General features: G+C 39.1%; 1 protein-coding gene across 1 annotated transcript in view; it reads left to right on the top strand.

Moving 5' to 3' along the window:
• LOC113023847 (uncharacterized) overlaps positions 1 to 17,926 on the top strand; it is a 56,878-nt gene that overhangs the window by 3,050 nt on the left and 35,902 nt on the right. Inside the window, exons 4-38 of the mRNA XM_080302207.1 lie at positions 148 to 242; positions 474 to 562; positions 1,231 to 1,313; positions 1,425 to 1,512; positions 1,625 to 1,730; positions 1,883 to 2,003; positions 2,098 to 2,213; positions 2,998 to 3,144; positions 3,533 to 3,632; positions 3,772 to 3,866; positions 3,988 to 4,179; positions 4,302 to 4,457; positions 6,842 to 6,971; positions 7,193 to 7,261; positions 7,507 to 7,704; positions 7,798 to 7,918; positions 8,003 to 8,091; positions 8,185 to 8,324; positions 9,431 to 9,643; positions 10,804 to 10,867; positions 10,955 to 11,044; positions 11,191 to 11,397; positions 11,547 to 11,622; positions 11,763 to 11,922; positions 12,088 to 12,183; positions 12,630 to 12,780; positions 13,425 to 13,510; positions 14,051 to 14,128; positions 14,240 to 14,395; positions 14,680 to 14,742; positions 14,866 to 14,947; positions 15,066 to 15,114; positions 15,228 to 15,318; positions 15,416 to 15,505; positions 15,609 to 15,711. Of these exons, the coding sequence (XP_080158333.1) occupies positions 148 to 242; positions 474 to 562; positions 1,231 to 1,313; positions 1,425 to 1,512; positions 1,625 to 1,730; positions 1,883 to 2,003; positions 2,098 to 2,213; positions 2,998 to 3,144; positions 3,533 to 3,632; positions 3,772 to 3,866; positions 3,988 to 4,179; positions 4,302 to 4,457; positions 6,842 to 6,971; positions 7,193 to 7,261; positions 7,507 to 7,704; positions 7,798 to 7,918; positions 8,003 to 8,091; positions 8,185 to 8,324; positions 9,431 to 9,643; positions 10,804 to 10,867; positions 10,955 to 11,044; positions 11,191 to 11,397; positions 11,547 to 11,622; positions 11,763 to 11,922; positions 12,088 to 12,183; positions 12,630 to 12,780; positions 13,425 to 13,510; positions 14,051 to 14,128; positions 14,240 to 14,395; positions 14,680 to 14,742; positions 14,866 to 14,947; positions 15,066 to 15,114; positions 15,228 to 15,318; positions 15,416 to 15,505; positions 15,609 to 15,711 (3,990 nt within the window). The remainder of the gene's footprint in view (positions 1 to 147; positions 243 to 473; positions 563 to 1,230; positions 1,314 to 1,424; positions 1,513 to 1,624; positions 1,731 to 1,882; positions 2,004 to 2,097; positions 2,214 to 2,997; positions 3,145 to 3,532; positions 3,633 to 3,771; positions 3,867 to 3,987; positions 4,180 to 4,301; positions 4,458 to 6,841; positions 6,972 to 7,192; positions 7,262 to 7,506; positions 7,705 to 7,797; positions 7,919 to 8,002; positions 8,092 to 8,184; positions 8,325 to 9,430; positions 9,644 to 10,803; positions 10,868 to 10,954; positions 11,045 to 11,190; positions 11,398 to 11,546; positions 11,623 to 11,762; positions 11,923 to 12,087; positions 12,184 to 12,629; positions 12,781 to 13,424; positions 13,511 to 14,050; positions 14,129 to 14,239; positions 14,396 to 14,679; positions 14,743 to 14,865; positions 14,948 to 15,065; positions 15,115 to 15,227; positions 15,319 to 15,415; positions 15,506 to 15,608; positions 15,712 to 17,926) is intronic.

Here is a 17,926-nt window from a genome sequence, read left to right on the forward strand (position 1 = left end):
ACATATTTCCCTCAGTTTGACTAAGACACATTTTAAATGAATGACCTTAAATGAAATTACTAAACTGAATTTCTTGATTAACTATTCCTCCCAACATGTATACATCACTGTCCGAGCAGCAAAAATAACATCTTCTCTTCCCTTCAGTTCATTTCAGGATGTTTGCACTGACACCCCAGATGGAGCCTGTAGAGAGGGATGAAGCAGCCCAATCTGATCCTTCCATTGCCATTGAGTTTGTGGTATTGTGTTTTATTCTTCATGGGCTCAGAATTGAAAGTGACATTATGCAAGGAAAACGAATATTTTATTTGCAAAGAAACAAAACAACCAAAATACATCAACTTTGTCTTGAATTTTTTTATATTGTCATTTACATATTAGTTTGGAAACTAATACACTGTCCAAAACCACCACTAGCAATACTAGTGCACTAGCATTGCACTGTTAATAGTGGTTTATTTTTTTTCCAGACACCTGAAGGCATTGTTTTACCACTTGATATAGTCGCTCTAAAATCAGGTATTCATTCTGGAGATTTCCAGCTTGGTGAAATTGTTAGGTGAGTATTATTATTATTACTGTGATTATTATTATCATTATTGTGGCATGTGGGGAGTGGCTAGTTATCTCCCATCATGCCTTTCGAATATGTGTTTCTGTTTAAGATGCTCGTTGTTTTTTGTTTAAGTTTATGTGACTCTTATCTGTTCGCTTAACTGTTCTTGTTGATGCTGCAGTATAAATTCACTGACAGTTATTGTTGATGGAAAGAATTTAGAACCATGACTCAGTTCAGGCATGTAGTCATTGACCATCTGAAGCACAGTGTAGTATAGCTGAAGTGTCCAATAAAGATCTCCCCCTATCTAATTTCTGTAGAACAGTAAGTTTAACTTTTGCATGGGTGCTTTGCTGTTAAGAATACTCAGCTGGCCTTATTATTATTATTATTATTATTATTATTATTATTATTATTATTATTAGTGTATATTATGAAGGGTAGTATGTGCTACATTGATTATTTTTACTATATAATCAATCATGCATAACTTATACACTTCCATAATTTGGCAATTGTAGTCTAATTAGATCCTGTGTGTAGAATATAGTCTGCAGTATGATTAATGTGCTGCCTTGAGTTTTATAAATGCTTGGACTATTTGATTGATTAATATATATCTCTCTCGCAATCTATGTGTGTGTGTGTGTGTGTGTGTGTGTGTGTAGTCCTGGACTGTGGAAAGTGGTGGCAAAATTCCAGAGCAACCCACAGCAAATCTATTCTGCAGAATTTGAGGTCAAAGAGTATGGTGAGCATCCCATTATCTGTACAGTACCTGCACAACATTTCTTTACTGTTTTTAAATGTGCCATACAAATAGCAATTTGAACTTGACAAAGAAAATATTTTAATCTTGCAGTTCTTCCCAGTTTTGAGGTGAAACTGACACCATTAACACAGTTCTTCCACGTGAACAGCAGAGATTTCACCGTCAGAATCAAAGCTACGTATGTAATTGTTTTGTGGATTTAAGTAGTATATATGTGATCGTTTGTTGTTACATTTTGACCTGGGTTCGAACTGGTTGTTAACAAGCACAATTTTATTTCATGGTTTAAGGTATCTGTTTGGTCAGGAGGTGGATGGAACAGCCTATGTGGTATTTGGGGTCATCAAAAAGGACCAAAGTAAGCAGAGTTTTCCAGACTCTCTTCAGAGAGTGCCGGTGAGCCCATATTTATACTTAAGATTTAGCCTTTCCATATAAAGCAATGCTGACATAAGAGTTTAAATACCTCCTACTATTCAGAAACTGTATTATTGTGCTATAAGTGTAGAACATATTTTTACATAAACATTGTCATGTTGCTGAATTAGATTGAAAATGGTGAAGGAGAGGTGACACTGAGGAGGGAAGACATAACAAAAGTTGAGAGGGACATCAACAGCCTTGTAGGGGGCGCCATATTTGTATCTGTCAGTGTGCTGACAGAAAGTGGTAAGAAAGAAATTACTGTTTTTTGTTTTATTTTTTATGAATCCTGACAATTTTTGGTGAGTATGTATAATTATTTTCTTGTACCCTGTCACAGGTAGTGAAATGGTGGAGGCCGAGCTGAGAGGTATCCAGATTGTTACATCACCCTATACGATCCACTTTAAAAGAACTCCAAAATATTTCAAGCCAGGAATGTCCTTCGATGTTGTGGTAAAGCACTAATTTACATTTACATAGTCTGATATAATGTTACACGGTGAAGTCATAAATTTGATATGTCAGTTGTGTCATTTGAAGAAATTATAATTGCTTTACAAAGTGTCATGATCAGTGTTGGTCAAGTTACTTGAAAAAAGTAATCAGTAACTAATTACTGATTACTTATTTTCAAAAGTAATTAATTACTTAGTTACTTAGTTACTTTTTAAAAAAACTATTTACAACCTGAACAGGTGATAAAGCAATAGATCTTTCAGCTCAATTCTACTTTTTCTACATAATCCATCATACAAAATGTAATCAAATGGAAAAGTCTCTTTTTAAAACTTGTTTTATTAGTTTTAATCTTTTAACTTTATGCATCAAGCAAAAATTAAAGTATATGTAACATTCTCTGACTGGAAGAAATTTGTTTAACATTTAAACCTATTTTCTGCACATTCCAGCACATTAAAAAAAATAGTTTTTTGTGTTTACACTCAGTCTTTCAAATAGATGCAAGTGAAACACAGCAGAAAATAAATAAAATGAAAGACTAGCAGTCCTGTTGCTCTATTTTCACCTGTAAAGCAGCAGCGTTCCTACGGGAAAGTAACGGTAATCTAATTACCGTTTTTGCAATAGTAATCCCTTACTTTACGCGTTACTTGAAAAAAGTAATCGGATTACAGTAATGCGTTACAAGTAACACGTTACTGTAACAATGCTGTTTGTTACAAGTAGCGCGCTACTGCCCATCACTGGTCATGATTCAGTTTCTCTTGTCTGATGTTAGGTTGAAGTTTTAAATCCTGATGAAACACCAGCAGAAAACGTTCCAGTAGTGATTAATCCTGGGGCAGTCAGGGGATTCACTGCAGCTAACGGCATGGCTCGGCTCACCATCAATACAGAAGGAAATGCAGCTGAGCTGAGAATAACTGTAAGTTTAAAGTTCTGAAAAAGCTATAAAAAGAACCCCCAGCAACAAAAACAACACTACTTCCACTACTACTGCAACTACTTAGAATAAAAAAAAGAATGACAGCATTAAAAATAACTTTTAATAATAATAATAGGGCAGCACAGTGGCTGCCAGAATGCTATTTTGGATTGTTCTGGCTCACTTTAACGCTTGCTCACGCAAATGCTGCCCTCAAGCAATAAAGATTATCACTTACTTATCACTTAATTTAACTTGTTGCTCATTGGTTATGTATGGTGGGCTTTAATTACAGGTCCTGACTGATCCTTGCACAGTTACACATGAAAGCACATGAATGTTTGTCTTATGCTTAGTATGGCTTATGTGTGTGTGTCTTTAATTACAGGCAGTGACCAATGACAACATTCTTACACCTGATAAACAAGCAAGAGCAGAGATGACAGCAAGACCGTACCAGAGCAAGACCAGGACTTTTATCCACATAGGTGAGAAAAATCTTGAAGAAGCATTGCATCAAGTAAAAGAATAAAGATTGTTACTGTAGGTAGAAGTGGAAGTATACTGTGTGAAACAGGCACTAAAAGATGTGTTCAAACTATAACATTTATTGAAACATATTTGCAGGTGTGGATTCAGCTGAGCTGAAAATATCAGACAATCTAAAAATCAACCTCAATCTCAACCAGCAGCCAAATCAAAATCATGATATCACATATCTGGTGAGAGATGTATTTATTTGTTTTTGTATATATAGCTATTTTTTCTGCAACAACTGGTCATAGTACATACATGTGTGCTTAAGGTGTTAGGTATTAATATGCAAATCTTTCATTTCCCCAGATCCAGAGCAGAGGTCAGCTAGTGAAATACGGCCGTTATAAGACAAGAGGCCAAGTACTGATTTCCCTGATACAACCAATCACCAAAGAAATGCTGCCATCGTTCCGCATCATAGCATACTATCATACAAGTTCAAATGAAGTGGTATCAGACTCTGTTTGGGTGGATGTAAAAGACACCTGCATGGGCACTGTAAGAGACTCAAGAGCTGTGAAAGAGTGAATCTTTACAGCCAAAATGCACAAATGTTACTCATTTCTACAGTAGTGCTTATTTTTTTAACATATACAAATTTGCATGTCACCCTCACTTAGCTGAAACTGGAATCCTCACGACCTGCTCCAGCCTATGAGCCTCGCAAGATGTTTAGTCTGAAAGTCACAGGAAATCCAGAGGCCACAGTGGGACTGGTTGCAGTTGACAAAGGTGTCTACGTCCTAAACAACAAGCACCGCCTGACACAGAAAAAGGTCATTTCTCAATTATTTTTTGCTTTTTATATTTTGTAAATTGTTTAGCTACAGTAAACAAATTGCACATATTGGATTTCATATTAATTTACGTATTGCATACATTCCAAAAATGTCACCTCTCTGATGGGGAAGGAGGCTGAGTTAGTGCGTGAGGTTGAGAGGTGCCAGCTAGGTATAGTCGGGGTCACCGCAACACATGGCCTGGCTCTGGAACCATTCTCCTGGAGAGGGGCTGGACTCTGTCTCAGTCTGGAGTTGCCTCGGGTGAGAGGCGTCCGGCTGGGGTGGGTATCTTGGTATCCACTCGGCTTGCTGCTGGTATGTTGGGGTTTCTTTCAGTGGACGAGAGGGTTTGTTCCCTTCGCCTTCGGGTCAGGGAACGGGTCCTGACGGTCGTCCGTGCTTGTGCGCCGAGCGGCAGTTCAGAGTACCCAACCTTCTTGGAGTCCCTGAGTGGGGCACTGGAGGATGCTCCACCTGGAGACTCTGTTGTCCTACTGGGAGACTTTAATGCTCACGTGGGCAACAACAGTGAGACCTGGAAGGGCGTGATTGGGAGGAACGGCCTCCCAGATCTGAACCCGAGTGGTGTTTTGTTATTGGACTTCTGTGGAAACCACAGTTTGGCCATAATGAACACCATGTTCAAACATAAGAGTGTTTGAAGTGCACGTGGCACCAGGACACTCTAGGTCACAGGTCGATGATCAATTTTGTAATCGTATCACCAGACCTGTGACCATATGTTCTGGACACTCGGGTAAAGAGAGGGGCTTAGCTGTCAACTGATCACCACCTGCTGGTGAGTTGGATCAGGTGGCGAGGGAGGACGCTGGACAGACCCAGCGCACCCAAACGTACAGTGAGGGTGTCCTGGGAACGTCTAGCAGAGGCCCCAGTCCACGAGATCTTCAACGCACACCTCCAGCAGAGCTTCAACAGCATTCCGAGGGAGACTGGGGACATTGAGTCCGTGCTGGAAAGGAGAGTCCGTCTGTTAGTCGAACCTCAGATACAGGAGGACCAATGCGGTTTTCGTCCTGGTCGTGGAACACTGGATCAGCTCTTTATCCTCTAGCATGGGATACTCGAGGGCGCATGGGAGTTTGCCCAACCACTCTACATGTGTTTTGTGGACTTGGAGAAGGCATTCGACCGTGTCCCTCGAGGGGTCCTGTGGGAGTTGCTCCGGGAGTATGGGGTGTCTGGCCCATTGCTACGGACCATTCAGTCCTTATACGACCATTGCAAGAGCTTGGTCCGCATAGCCGGCAATAAGTTGGATTCGTTCCTGGTGCGTGATGGGCTCCGCCGGGGCTGCCCTTTGTCACCGATTCTGTTCATAATTTTTATGGACAGAATTTCTAGGTGTAGCCAAGTGGCGGAAGGCTTTCACTTTGGTGGTCTCAGGATCTGCTTTTCTCAGATAATGTTGTCCGGTGGGCTTCATCAGGTGATGGCTTCCAGCTTGCCTTGGAACGGCTCGCAGCCGAGTGTGAAGCGGTGGGAATGAGAATCAGCACCTCCTAATCTGAGGCCATGGTCCTCGGCCGGAAAACGGTGGAGTGCCCACTCTGGGTCAGGGACGAGACCCTGCCCCAAGTGGAGGAGTTTAAGTATCTTGGGGTCTTGTTTACGAGTGATGGGAGAAGGGAGCCGGACATCGACAGACGGATTGGTGCTGCCATCGCAGTGATGCGGCCTCTGTACCGGTCTGTTGTGGTGAACAAACTACTTACCCATTTACCAGTTGATCTACGGCACTACCCTCACCTATGGTCACGAGCTGTGGGTAGTGACCGGAAGGATGACAAGGATGCCTCCTGGGCACCTCCTGGGCGAGGTTTTCCGGGCATGTCCCACCGGGAGGGGGCCCCGGGGCAGACCCAGGACATGCTGGAGCGATGATATCTCTCGTCTGGCCTGCCGAACACCTTGGTGTTCCCCCGGATAAGCTGGAGGAGGTGGCTGGGGAGAGGGAGGTCTGGGCTTCTCTGCTTGGGCTTGGGCGGAAGAAAATGGATGGATGGATGGATACGAAAAACCTGAAACTTATTATGTTGTTACAGCATGTTAACCTGTGCCTCAGAACAACTATGCCTAGCTGGGACATACGCCAGACGGCCCGTAGGTCCCCAGTTTTATTTGTTGCTCTGAGGGTGTGTAGAGAGGAGGACAGATTATTGTGACTCTAAAATAAAAAAAATCCTAAAAATATGACGGTGAGTTGAGTTTAATGTAATAATTTACAATGTCAACAAGACATTTTTTTATTTTTTAGCCCTTTTTTTTTTTTGATTTGTGAGCCATATTCGAGTCCTCTTATTGTAAGTTTACTGTTCAATTTACATTCTTGTATGTTTTTGTACTTTAACCTGTAGGTGTGGGACATAGTAGAGCAGTATGACACAGGCTGCACACCTGGTGGAGGAAAGGACAGTATGGGTGTCTTCTTTGATGCTGGGCTATTGTTTGAGTCCAACACTGATGCAAAGACCCCATATAGACAAGGTGACAAAGCAACAGAGCATCCCACTCTTTTACCATTGTCTAATACTTTTCTTTCGGCTTCACTGTTAAACCCCTGAAGAATGATGATTATTTCTGTCATGTTTTTGAACAGTCCAACAAAAAAGGTTGTGTTATATTCTTCCTATTTTAGTAACACAAAAACCAAATTCAGATTCAGGCTTGTTTGATATGGTATATTTTGTCTGTGTTGCATTTTACAGAAATTAAATGCCAGCCTGCGAACAGAAAGAAACGCAACGCTGCTGTAATGGATGTCAGAAGCAGCTTATGTAAGTATATACATATAAATATATATTTTACATAAATAACTACATATTAATTCATAATTTCACACATATCCCAGTTTTTACTTTTGACAGTCTATGTATTAGTCAACAGACAAAAAGAATTTTTTTTATTTTACGGTTTTGACTTCATTACAAGATTTTCTGTTTACAAAAAGACATATTTAAAAATATATGTTTTTAACTTTACAGTAAATCACAGTTCTTATACTTTCTTCTTTACTTTTCAGTAAAAAATTATACAGACCCAGTAGAAACTGAGTGTTGTCTGGATGGCATGAAGGAAACCCCCCTTTCATACACCTGTGAGGTCCGCAGCGAGTACATTGTTGATGGTCAAGGCTGCCGTGATGCTTTCCTGCGCTGTTGCAAGGCAGTGGAAACTCTTCGAGCAGAGAAGAGGGAGGAAGACCTCAAACTGGCTCGCAGTAAGAGATGGAAACAAAATGGGAAGGGGTTATCTCATTCATACTATGTGTCATAAAATTCACAAAATTATATCATTTTTAAACAAAATCCAGGTGAAGGAGAAGACAACAGTTTCATGGACAGCAATGAAATTGTTACTCGCACCAATTTCCCAGAAAGTTGGCTCTGGTCTGATATCAAATTGCCTCCTTGCCCTAGAAACACACCTAACTGGTGAGTGACTGTAAATCACAAACACATACAAATGAAGTTACATCTTAACATCTCTCAGACTGTAAACATTTTTCTATATTTCAGTGACACCACATCATTTGTGAGAAATGTTCCTTTGCAAGATTCAATCACAACCTGGCAGTTCACCGGCATCAGTCTGTCAAGAACTCACGGTGAGGACTCGGTGACTAAAATATGGCTTTTTTTGGCCTTCCCTTTACTTTTTTTAAAAAAAATGTCATTCTTTTCTGCATATTTTCTTTAAGGAATCTGTGTGGGTGATCCATTTGAAGTCATTGTCAAGAAGGATTTCTTCATTGATCTCAGGCTGCCTTATTCTGCTGTCCGTGGAGAGCAGATAGAAATTAAAGCAATCCTCCACAACTACAGCCCTGATCGAATCACTGTAAGTACAGAACCACAGTAATTACTGGACTGAAACACAGTGGTGTTCAAAAGTGTCGTCTTGTGAGTTTATCATGTGCATTTTCGTGTTGTGTTCTTAAAATCATTTTCATTTTCATTTGCCAGGATGATTACATTTCCTTAGTTAAGGTTGGCTTATCATAATTCATTTATCATTAGAGATGGACCGATCCGATATTACGTATCGGTATCGGTCCGATACTGACCTAAATGACTGGATCGGATATCGGAGAAAAATAAAAAATGTAATCCGATCCATTAAATATCACGAAAGCACCTCACAAAACTTGCAACACGCCGCAACTCACCTCAGAACGTTAGCATGTCGGAGCAGTATGCATCACGTGATAGAGCGGCTGTGGCATGCGGGACCTGTCGGTGGTCTGGATAGCATGTGGAGCTTCGCTAGCAACCCGGCATTTCATCTCCGACAAAGTTATCCCCGAGAGAAGTAAAGCAAGTGTGTAAGTCCATCTCTGAATGTTTGTAAAGCATTCCTGCGTTAAGCTTAACGAGCGACTGCCTCTCGCTCTCCGGCTGCTACTTCAATCGTGAAACTGCTTAATGATCTCGCTCTCCGGCTGCTACTTCAATGTGAAACTGCTTAATGATCAGCTGATCGGCTTTTCTGTTGCGAGTCCGTCTTTGTTTTTGGCCCACTTTGCACCAGAAAGAGGAAACCAGCGGCTGAACAACAGCAGCACGTTTAAGCTTGATCAGCTGTTGTTAGAATTTATTTAATATTACTTTCTACTCAGGATCTTTTTCTACGTAGCTGACGCTGGTAACTGTGCAGGGGCGGATCTAGCAAAGTTTAGCCAGGGGGGCCGATAGGGCATTAACAGGGAAAAGGGGGCACAAAGACATACTTTTCTTTCTTATTCTCATTTAAAATGTCTAGCTTTTAATAAATAATTATCTGACACACAAAGTTTTAATTTGATGTAAAATGAATAGAAGTCAATTACTGTATATAGTGACTATAAAATCTCTGTATTTATTCATGATCTTTGTATTCTTCCAGTTCGAAATACCACGTTTCAATCTCTTCTCCAACTTTGTCATTGCTGTTTTTCTTTTATAAAGGTACGCATTGATTTGACTGAGGAGGAGCATGTGTGTAGTTCAGCTTCCAAACGTGGTAGGTATCGCCAGGAGGTCACTGTTGGGCCCGAGACCACACGATCTGTACCTTTTGTCATTATTCCCATGAAGGAGGGAGAACGGCGCATTGAGGTTAAAGCAGCTGTTAAGGACTCATATCTCAATGATGGAGTCATGAAGATGTTGCGGGTGGTGGTAAGAAAACCAATGTTTGCTATTTGGATGCCCAAAAATATGTTCGTTATCAATTCCCTATTAAATAAAACAAAAATGTTTTTTCTTATCTGAATGTGAACAGGCCATTTAAAATTGGTAGTAATAAAATAATTTGAAAGTTATTGTTTGTTGAGGTTTAGGCACAAAAAGGAACAGACAGAAACAATAACTGGAGTCTGGCTCAATCCCAGACCAAACATCAGACTGATAATTTTGTAGACTAACAATATGTGCTGAACTTTTCTTCTAATACTACATGATTATCACTGCCAAAAGAATGTCCCTTAATAATCTTAGAAATGATCAAAATATTAACAATAATCATACTCATCAAATGCATTTTTAGTTCATTGCTTTTTTGTGTCTATTTTGTAAAAAAAGGATTTTAGTTAAAGTGTGACTATAGGAAGATGAAGAACCAGTACAGTACTCCAATCAGTACTGAACAGCAAACTGACAAAACCTAGCCAAAAGAAAAACTACTTATGATAATGTAGGTCAGTTTTATCCATATTTTACTTCTAAAAATCATGGTCATCATCAATATTGACATATATTACTGAAATGCGTTCACTGTATTCATTTGAGAGAAATGTTACATTTACAGTCACATGTAAATGTTGTTTAGTAATTATGCATAAAAATGGATAACAGTTTAGTTGAAATTTAAACAGAGCTGACAGTTCAAGCTAAGTCAGTATTTGTGGTTTATATATTGTGATTTTGTAAAGGGTTTTGGCTTCATATTAATATTGATAATGTTATATTTTATGAATTTAAAGGAAAAATACTCTGTGCATATGATAACATTGTAAACCACTACAGTCACTTAATTATTCTCAGCAGCACACTTTCAGTATCTATTGCAACTACAAAGTACATATTTTATAGCTGCAATAGTAAGTTAACTACTAACATCATTTGCATTTTTGCTGCTGTGGCTACTTCTCTCACACATCGAGAGAAGTAGCAACAAGAATACAAAGTTAAACTGAGTTTAGTCATAAAGGCTGCAGTTAGGCTGAGAAAGACAAACTGTTGAGGACTTAATTTAATTATGGATTTATTTCCTGTTTTGTAGCTACTGCACTTTTCTTTGCTAAAATAATGATGACTTCCAATGTTTGTCTGTTTTCCAGCCTGAGGGCGTACTGGTTAAACATCCAAAGATCGTGACTTTAGATCCTGTTAAGAAAGGAGAAAGTGAGTTTATCTATTAAAAAGCTAGATTCTAATTATTCAGTCAAACCCTGATTTTCACCTTAATAAAACCTTTTTTTCTCTGTTTAGATGGTGTACAGAACGAAGTTCTTAACAGTGGAATTAAAAGCAAAGATTTGGTTCCAAACACACCTACTAGCACACAGATCTCTGTGACAGGTGAGAAATATTTAATATTTATGCAGTTTATGTGATTCAGTGGCTATATCACCCTGAAGCTTCTATTATATATTGTTATTGTTGACATTCGGGACTGACTACCTTAATGGGTGTTGTGAACCTTTTTTGTATGTGTATGCATGCAGGGAGAGAACAAGTATCTCAGCTGGTGGAGAATGCCATTAGCGGAAACTCAATGGGTACTCTAATCAGACAACCCTCGGGCTGTGGAGAGCAGAACATGATGTCAATGACCCTGCCTCTTATTGCAACCTTGTATTTGGACAAAACCAACCAATGGGAAACTGTGGGCTTTGCAAAACGTAATGAAGCTCTCCAACATATAAAAACTGGTAGGCTCTCACAGATGTACATAAATTCTTTGGTAACACAATAAACACACAAAGCTCCTCAAAATTGTTTCTAATTGATAAGAGTCAGATGCAAGTTGAATAGCAGTGAAGTAAAAAGATTGTTTTATTTCTTTAATTGTTTCATCAAGGTTACACAAACGAGTTGGCCTTCCGTAAAAAGGATGGATCGTTTGCTGCATTTCCTTCTCGCCCAGCTAGCACCTGGTGAGGCACCCACAAACATCCATGAATTCATACATAATATTTTGCACATGCTGCTTTAATTTCTGATTTTGCAAAGCCAATTTATAGTAAGGGCAAATAAATTATATTAAGGTATTGTATCCCCTCTTCCTGTCTATAAGGCTGACTGCCTATGTTGCCAAGGTGTTTGCAATGGCCCATCATCTGGTTGCAATACAAGATAATGTAATCTGTGATGCTGTCAAGTACCTTATTCTCAAAGGACAACAACCTGATGGTGTTTTCAAAGAATTTGCACCTGTATTGCAGTCAACAATGAATGTGAGTGCACTGATTTCATTAATACCAGTTCTTCATCTATACTTAAAATACAAAATGGCTTATAACTAAATGAGAAACCAGTTATACAACTGCCAATCAGCTTTTATAAATATTAAAAACTGTTCTGTTAGAAATAATAATAATATGTTTGTGCTTCATCTGTAGGGTGATGTGGCCGGCTTAGATTCAGACGCCTCCATGACAGCTTTCTGCCTCATTGCAATGCAAGAGTCACGCTCAATATGTTCCGACACTGTCAATGTGAGTATTTCACCTGCAAACATTGTTGTTACAAAGTATCTAAAATGATCAAACCGTGATACTTTCTATTGCACTTGCATTGAAGATTTAAACCACAGACCAGCAAAAACAGACAGAATTAAATTAATCTCACAAATATGTTCTCTGGTCATGTCTGTATGAAGATCTTGTAAATTATAGATTGATAAAAACATAAAATATTCAGACTACACCTCTTCATGACTTGGATATACAAAAGCCTTAATTCTGTTGCATTGCTCATGTTATACTGAGTTGTACAATTTCTAATTTTAACTTTCTCAATTAATGAGACTCGAGAGGCTCACAAAAGGACGAAGAACAAATGCTCCACATTCCAAGATAGTATAGTAATGTTATATTTCTTTATGTTTTGTTTTCCTGTCACTCATTATCTGCCTTTTTTTTCCCTTTTTTCATCTGCCCAGAGTCTCCCAGGCAGTATAGACAAAGCAGTGGCCTACCTGGAGAGGCGCCTGCCCAGTGTCACCAACCCTTATGCTGTGGCTATGACATCATATGCACTGGCTAATGAAAACAAATTCAACAAAGAGACCCTATACAAGTTTGTTTCGCCAGGTTTGTACAGACAGACAGGCAGACACACACACACACACACACACACACACACACACACACAGAGTTGAGACTATATAAATGTTTACAAGATCAGTAAATGTAAACTATGATCCTTACTGTTTCAGTTCATTGCAAAAAAAAAAAAAAAAGTGGAAAAACTGTACTATGTTCATGATGATTTTTTTTCTAAGTCTTAGTTAAATGAATAGTCTGGTATTTTCAATGCTTTTAAATTGCTGCCCTGTCCTTCTCTAATACAGGTCACATAACCATAGGCTAAAATACAATAATTTTTTGGCGTTAATTGTTGGTGCAAATGGACTCAAGATGTGAGTTCATCTTGGGTCACATCAGAACAGGTCCAGTGATAGCGACAGTGAGTTTATTTACAGTAAAGTTACAAACAAAGATGACAACAAAAGGAATTGTCAGTTAGTGTGTCCAGGGTTGCAATATTTACAGATCCACAGGAACTCTCTTTACAGGGGAAACTCTCTCTCTTAGAAACTCACTAAGGCGCAACCAAGCGCAGAGATGATATGTATCTTCACATTTTTACTATATTCACAAATTTACTACTGAGGTAGATGTGTTCAAGATATATTATAGTAATAAAAATGTACTTGTGTGATTGTGTCTGTCAGAGCTATCTCACTGGCCTGTACCTAGAGGGGGCATTTACACTTTGGAAACCACAGCTTATGCTCTTCTTGCTCTTGTCAAGACTCAGGTGAGCATGTCTAAATTATATCATCCATCCATTTGCTTCCGCTTATCCTTTTCAGGGTCGCTGGAGCCTAACCCAGCTTAGGGTGAGAGGCAGGGTTCACCCTGGGCAGGTCCGTTGCAGGGCTAACACATAGACAGGGGACAACCAGTCGCACTCACATTCAATCACACATTCACACCTATGTTCAATTTAGCATTTCCAATTAACCTAACCCCACTAACGACATGTGGTCATTGAAAATTCATTCTACAGTATTAAAATACCATTTTTATACCATTCCAGAGTACTCGAATTACCATTTATTTAATGTAAATTTCTCCATTTAGTTTTATGTTGTGTTATTATTGTGTGCAAACACAAATGAAAACAAATAAGACATTGCTTTGTTATGAACTATGAAAAACATTGCTGTTTTCTTCCATTAGGCAAGTTTCTGGACTGGACTTTAATTACAGAAAGCCTAAAACTCCGAAGTACCTTTGAAAAACGTTTTCCATATTTTTTTGAACTCTACTCCTGTCCTTTGCTGTTTTAATAAAGAACTTTGAAGATGCCAGACGTGTTGTGAGATGGTTCAACACACAACAGAAGGTGGGCGGAGGCTATGGATCAACTCAGGTAACACAAAACTTCCTGTCAATCAAGATATCATAGGCAGATATTTTATACATATTATCCCACCTTATAACCTTTGCCTTTCTTTATCTCCCCCACTTTTCTTCTCTCCAGGCTACTATAATGGTCTATCAAGCTGTAGCAGAGTACTGGATCAACGCTAACGAACCACAGTATGATCTGAATGTGGACATCAAGTTGCCAGGAAGGTCGGCACCTGAAAAGTACAATTTCAATCAGAACAACCACTATGCCACAAGAACGTCTAAGGTGAGAAGAAGCAACACAAACACAGTCACCATGTAGCACAATTTGTCAGTCTGAAAACATGTCCTCTAGCAGTAAATAAATCTCAGTACTGCTAGTGTTTCTGTCTTTTTGGCAATCCATCTCACCACTCTGCAAGCTTTTTGGTCTATTTCCTTTTCCCTGTCTAACAGACATTCAATGCAATTTAAATTCAGTCGGTGGGAGCAAAGTGAGCTTATCTCTGTTTTTTTCTCATAATATGTACAAACACATCTTTGTGTGTTTGTACATATTAATCCCAACAGATTAACGATATAAACCAGGACATCACAGTGACTGCTAGGGGAACAGGAGAAGCAACAGTGACAGTAAGTTATCTGTTAGTTGATCATTTCAGAATCCTAGACAAGGCTTTTTAAACCTTAAAAGAACAGCATAACAAAGACTTATTTATCACACAATATAAAAACACACTTTTTCTGATGCAACAGTTGGTATCACTGTATTACGCTAAGCCCAAAGAACGGGAGAGTGACTGCCAGAATTTTACCCTCAAAGTGGATCTCGTAGAAGGTACTTTGATGTCCTTTATCTCCTCTTTTTATTTTACTTATCTCATTAAATCTGTTTGCTTCAGTTTATGGCATTTTATTTGTTTGTGCTCATTTTTTCTTTTTTCTTATTCTTTCAGAAAAATTAAATGCAGATGAAAAGATATACAAACTTAGGATAGAGGTCATGTAAGTACAATGTAAACTACACTTTAGAAATAGTTTTGGCTTAATTGGATTTTTTTGTTCCCGTCCATTTAACTCTGCTGTCATTTGAATCATTCTTATCATTCTCTCTACAGGTATAAGAACAGGGATCGTGATGCAGGCATGTCAATCTTGGATATTGGCTTACTAACTGGTTTTGCTGTTGAAACAAAAGACCTGGATTTGGTAAGAAGAGACACCCACATTACGTTATGTGGTTACAGTTAAAGAAAAAAATAAGACCTCTTAATGTTTAAAAATTGGCCTTTTTGTGTGTCTCTAGTTGTCTAGAGGACGTGGCCGCACCATATCAAAATATGAGATGAACAAAGTCCTGTCAGAAAGAGGCTCACTCATCATTTACTTGGACAAGGTTGGAAATCACACCAATCTTTCTCCTTATCCCCCCTTTCCCCTTTACCCTGGTGTTTATTTATGTTTTTCACTTTTGTGTGTGTCTGTATTTCAATTCCCAGGTTTCTCACACACGACCAGAGGAAATTGCTTTTAGGATCAAACAGGAAATGCCGGTGGGCGTCTTACAACCCGCAGCCGTATCTGTCTATGAATACTATGAACGTGAGTTTTATAAACATCTTACCTTTGTTACCTTCAGGTGTTCCAATAAGCACCTAGACATGCAAACTGCTGTCTGCCGAGCAGCTGTACTTTTCTGACTACATTGTGCCAAGTCTAAAGTTTGGTTGTTTGTCAGGAGTTCCAGATAAAAAAAAGACAATTTCGCACTCCTAACTTTGTGGCAACAGTTTGGGGATGAGAATGTTTCAACACACCGGTTTTGCACTATAGTGCACAATGCAAGGTCCATCAAGACATGGTGTAACAGCAGTCTGGCGAGGAAGGAGCAGCTAGCAGGTCCAGCGGGCATACTGTGTGGAGGTTAGCCAGATAACTCAAAGCCAGTCAGTTAAATCAAACAACAGACCTTTATTTGACATTAGCAACATAAGCCCACACAAGCCAGGTCTCCACTGCTTTACTCTGTCCGTACATACATGTGCGGGGATGGGTAGATACTAGAGATGGCACGATACCACTTTTTTATGTCCGATACCGATACCGATATCATAAATTTGGATATCTGCCGATACCGATATGAATCCGATATAGTGTTTTTTAATCAACAAAACTGTTTTTTTAAATATCTTGCTGCATTTTGTATAAGTTCATACTCAAGTTTAAAACAACAACTACACTAAAGCTATTCTGTTATACCTGTATACAAAAAAAATATTTCATAGTTCAGCAATACTGATCAATCTAATAAACTTAGACCTACACCATCCTCCCTATTCTGGTATTTTAAAGAGTACTTAGCGTAAATATTAAGCAACCTAACTAATAGGGTTCCAACTCCCAGCAACAACAAAAATAAATAAATAAAAAATAGGGAACCACCCCTCACGCGCCACCTCATGATGCTTAATCGACGTAATCAACCTTAATTTGATGCAGTGTGAAAAAAAATGAACAGAAATCAATTATTTTTCAAGAAATATTAAATAGATTCAACATCTTTCTTCAACAAAATTGCAGACTGCACAGATGGTACCTTCCCAAAGGAAAAAGTACTATAGCTTACTAGGGTAAATATATTAGACTTAATAGTCACTATATACAGTAATTGACTTCTATTCATTTTACATCAAATTAAAACTTTGTGTGTCAGATAATTATTTATTAAAAGCTCGACATTTTAAATGAGAATAAGAAAGAAAAGTATGTCTTTGTGCCCCCTTTTCCCTGTTAATGCCCTATCGGCCCCCCTGGCTAAACTTTGCTAGATCCGCCCCTGCACAGTTACCAGCGTCAGCTACGTAGAAAAAAGATCCTGGAGTAGAAAGTAATATTAAATACATTCTAACAATAGCTGATCAAGCTTAAACGTGCTGCTGTTGTTCAGCCGCTGGTTTCCTCTTTCTGGCGCAAAGTGGACCAAAAACAAACGAGAGACAGACTCGTGACAGAAAAGCCGATCAGCTGATTTAAGCAGTTTCACGATTGAAGTAGCAGCCGGAGAGCGAGAGGCAGTCGCTTGTTAAGCTTAACGTGGGAATGCTTTACAAACATTCAGAGATGGACTTACACACTTGCTTCTCTCGGGGATAACTTTGTCGGAGATGAAATGCCAGGTTGCTAGCGAAGCTCCACATGCTATCCAGACCACTGACAGGTCCTGCATGCCACAGCTGCTCTATCACGTGATGCATACGTTCTGAGGTGAGTTACGGCGTGTTGCAAGTTTTGTGAGGTGCTTTCGTGATATTTAATGGATCGGATTACATTTTTTATTTTTCTCCGATATCCGATCCAGTAATTTAGGTCAGTATCGGACCGATACCGATACGTAATATCGGATCGGTCCATCTCTAGTAGATACCAATGCCAGTGTTACAGGCCCCACTATGATGGGCGCGTAGCCAGATTACGATCCTGTAAAACAGGAGAGAAAGTGAACACAGGAGACACGCTGCCGTTCGCCTGGTCAGTCTTGCCAGAATGGAAAACTTACGGCCAGTGTTGCCAACTCCTCAGTAAGGAAAATCACTATTGGGTGTCCTAAAAGTCGCTAGAAGTCGCTAAATGACGTCATCGCCTAATTTGCATAATTGGTCATGCTGATCTAATTGTAACCTATTTTGTTGGAGAGAGAAATAACATCGTGGAAGAGAAATAAAGTGAGTAAAAAACGTCCTAAATGCATTTAGAGTTTATTTAGAACTACAAATTAAATTTATTTTAGCAATTATTGTTTTTTTAATGTCACAATTCC

The sequence above is a fragment of the Astatotilapia calliptera genome, chromosome 6 (assembly GCF_964374335.1).
Source record: "Astatotilapia calliptera chromosome 6, fAstCal68.1, whole genome shotgun sequence".
Classification (NCBI taxonomy): Eukaryota; Metazoa; Chordata; class Actinopteri; order Cichliformes; family Cichlidae; genus Astatotilapia; species Astatotilapia calliptera.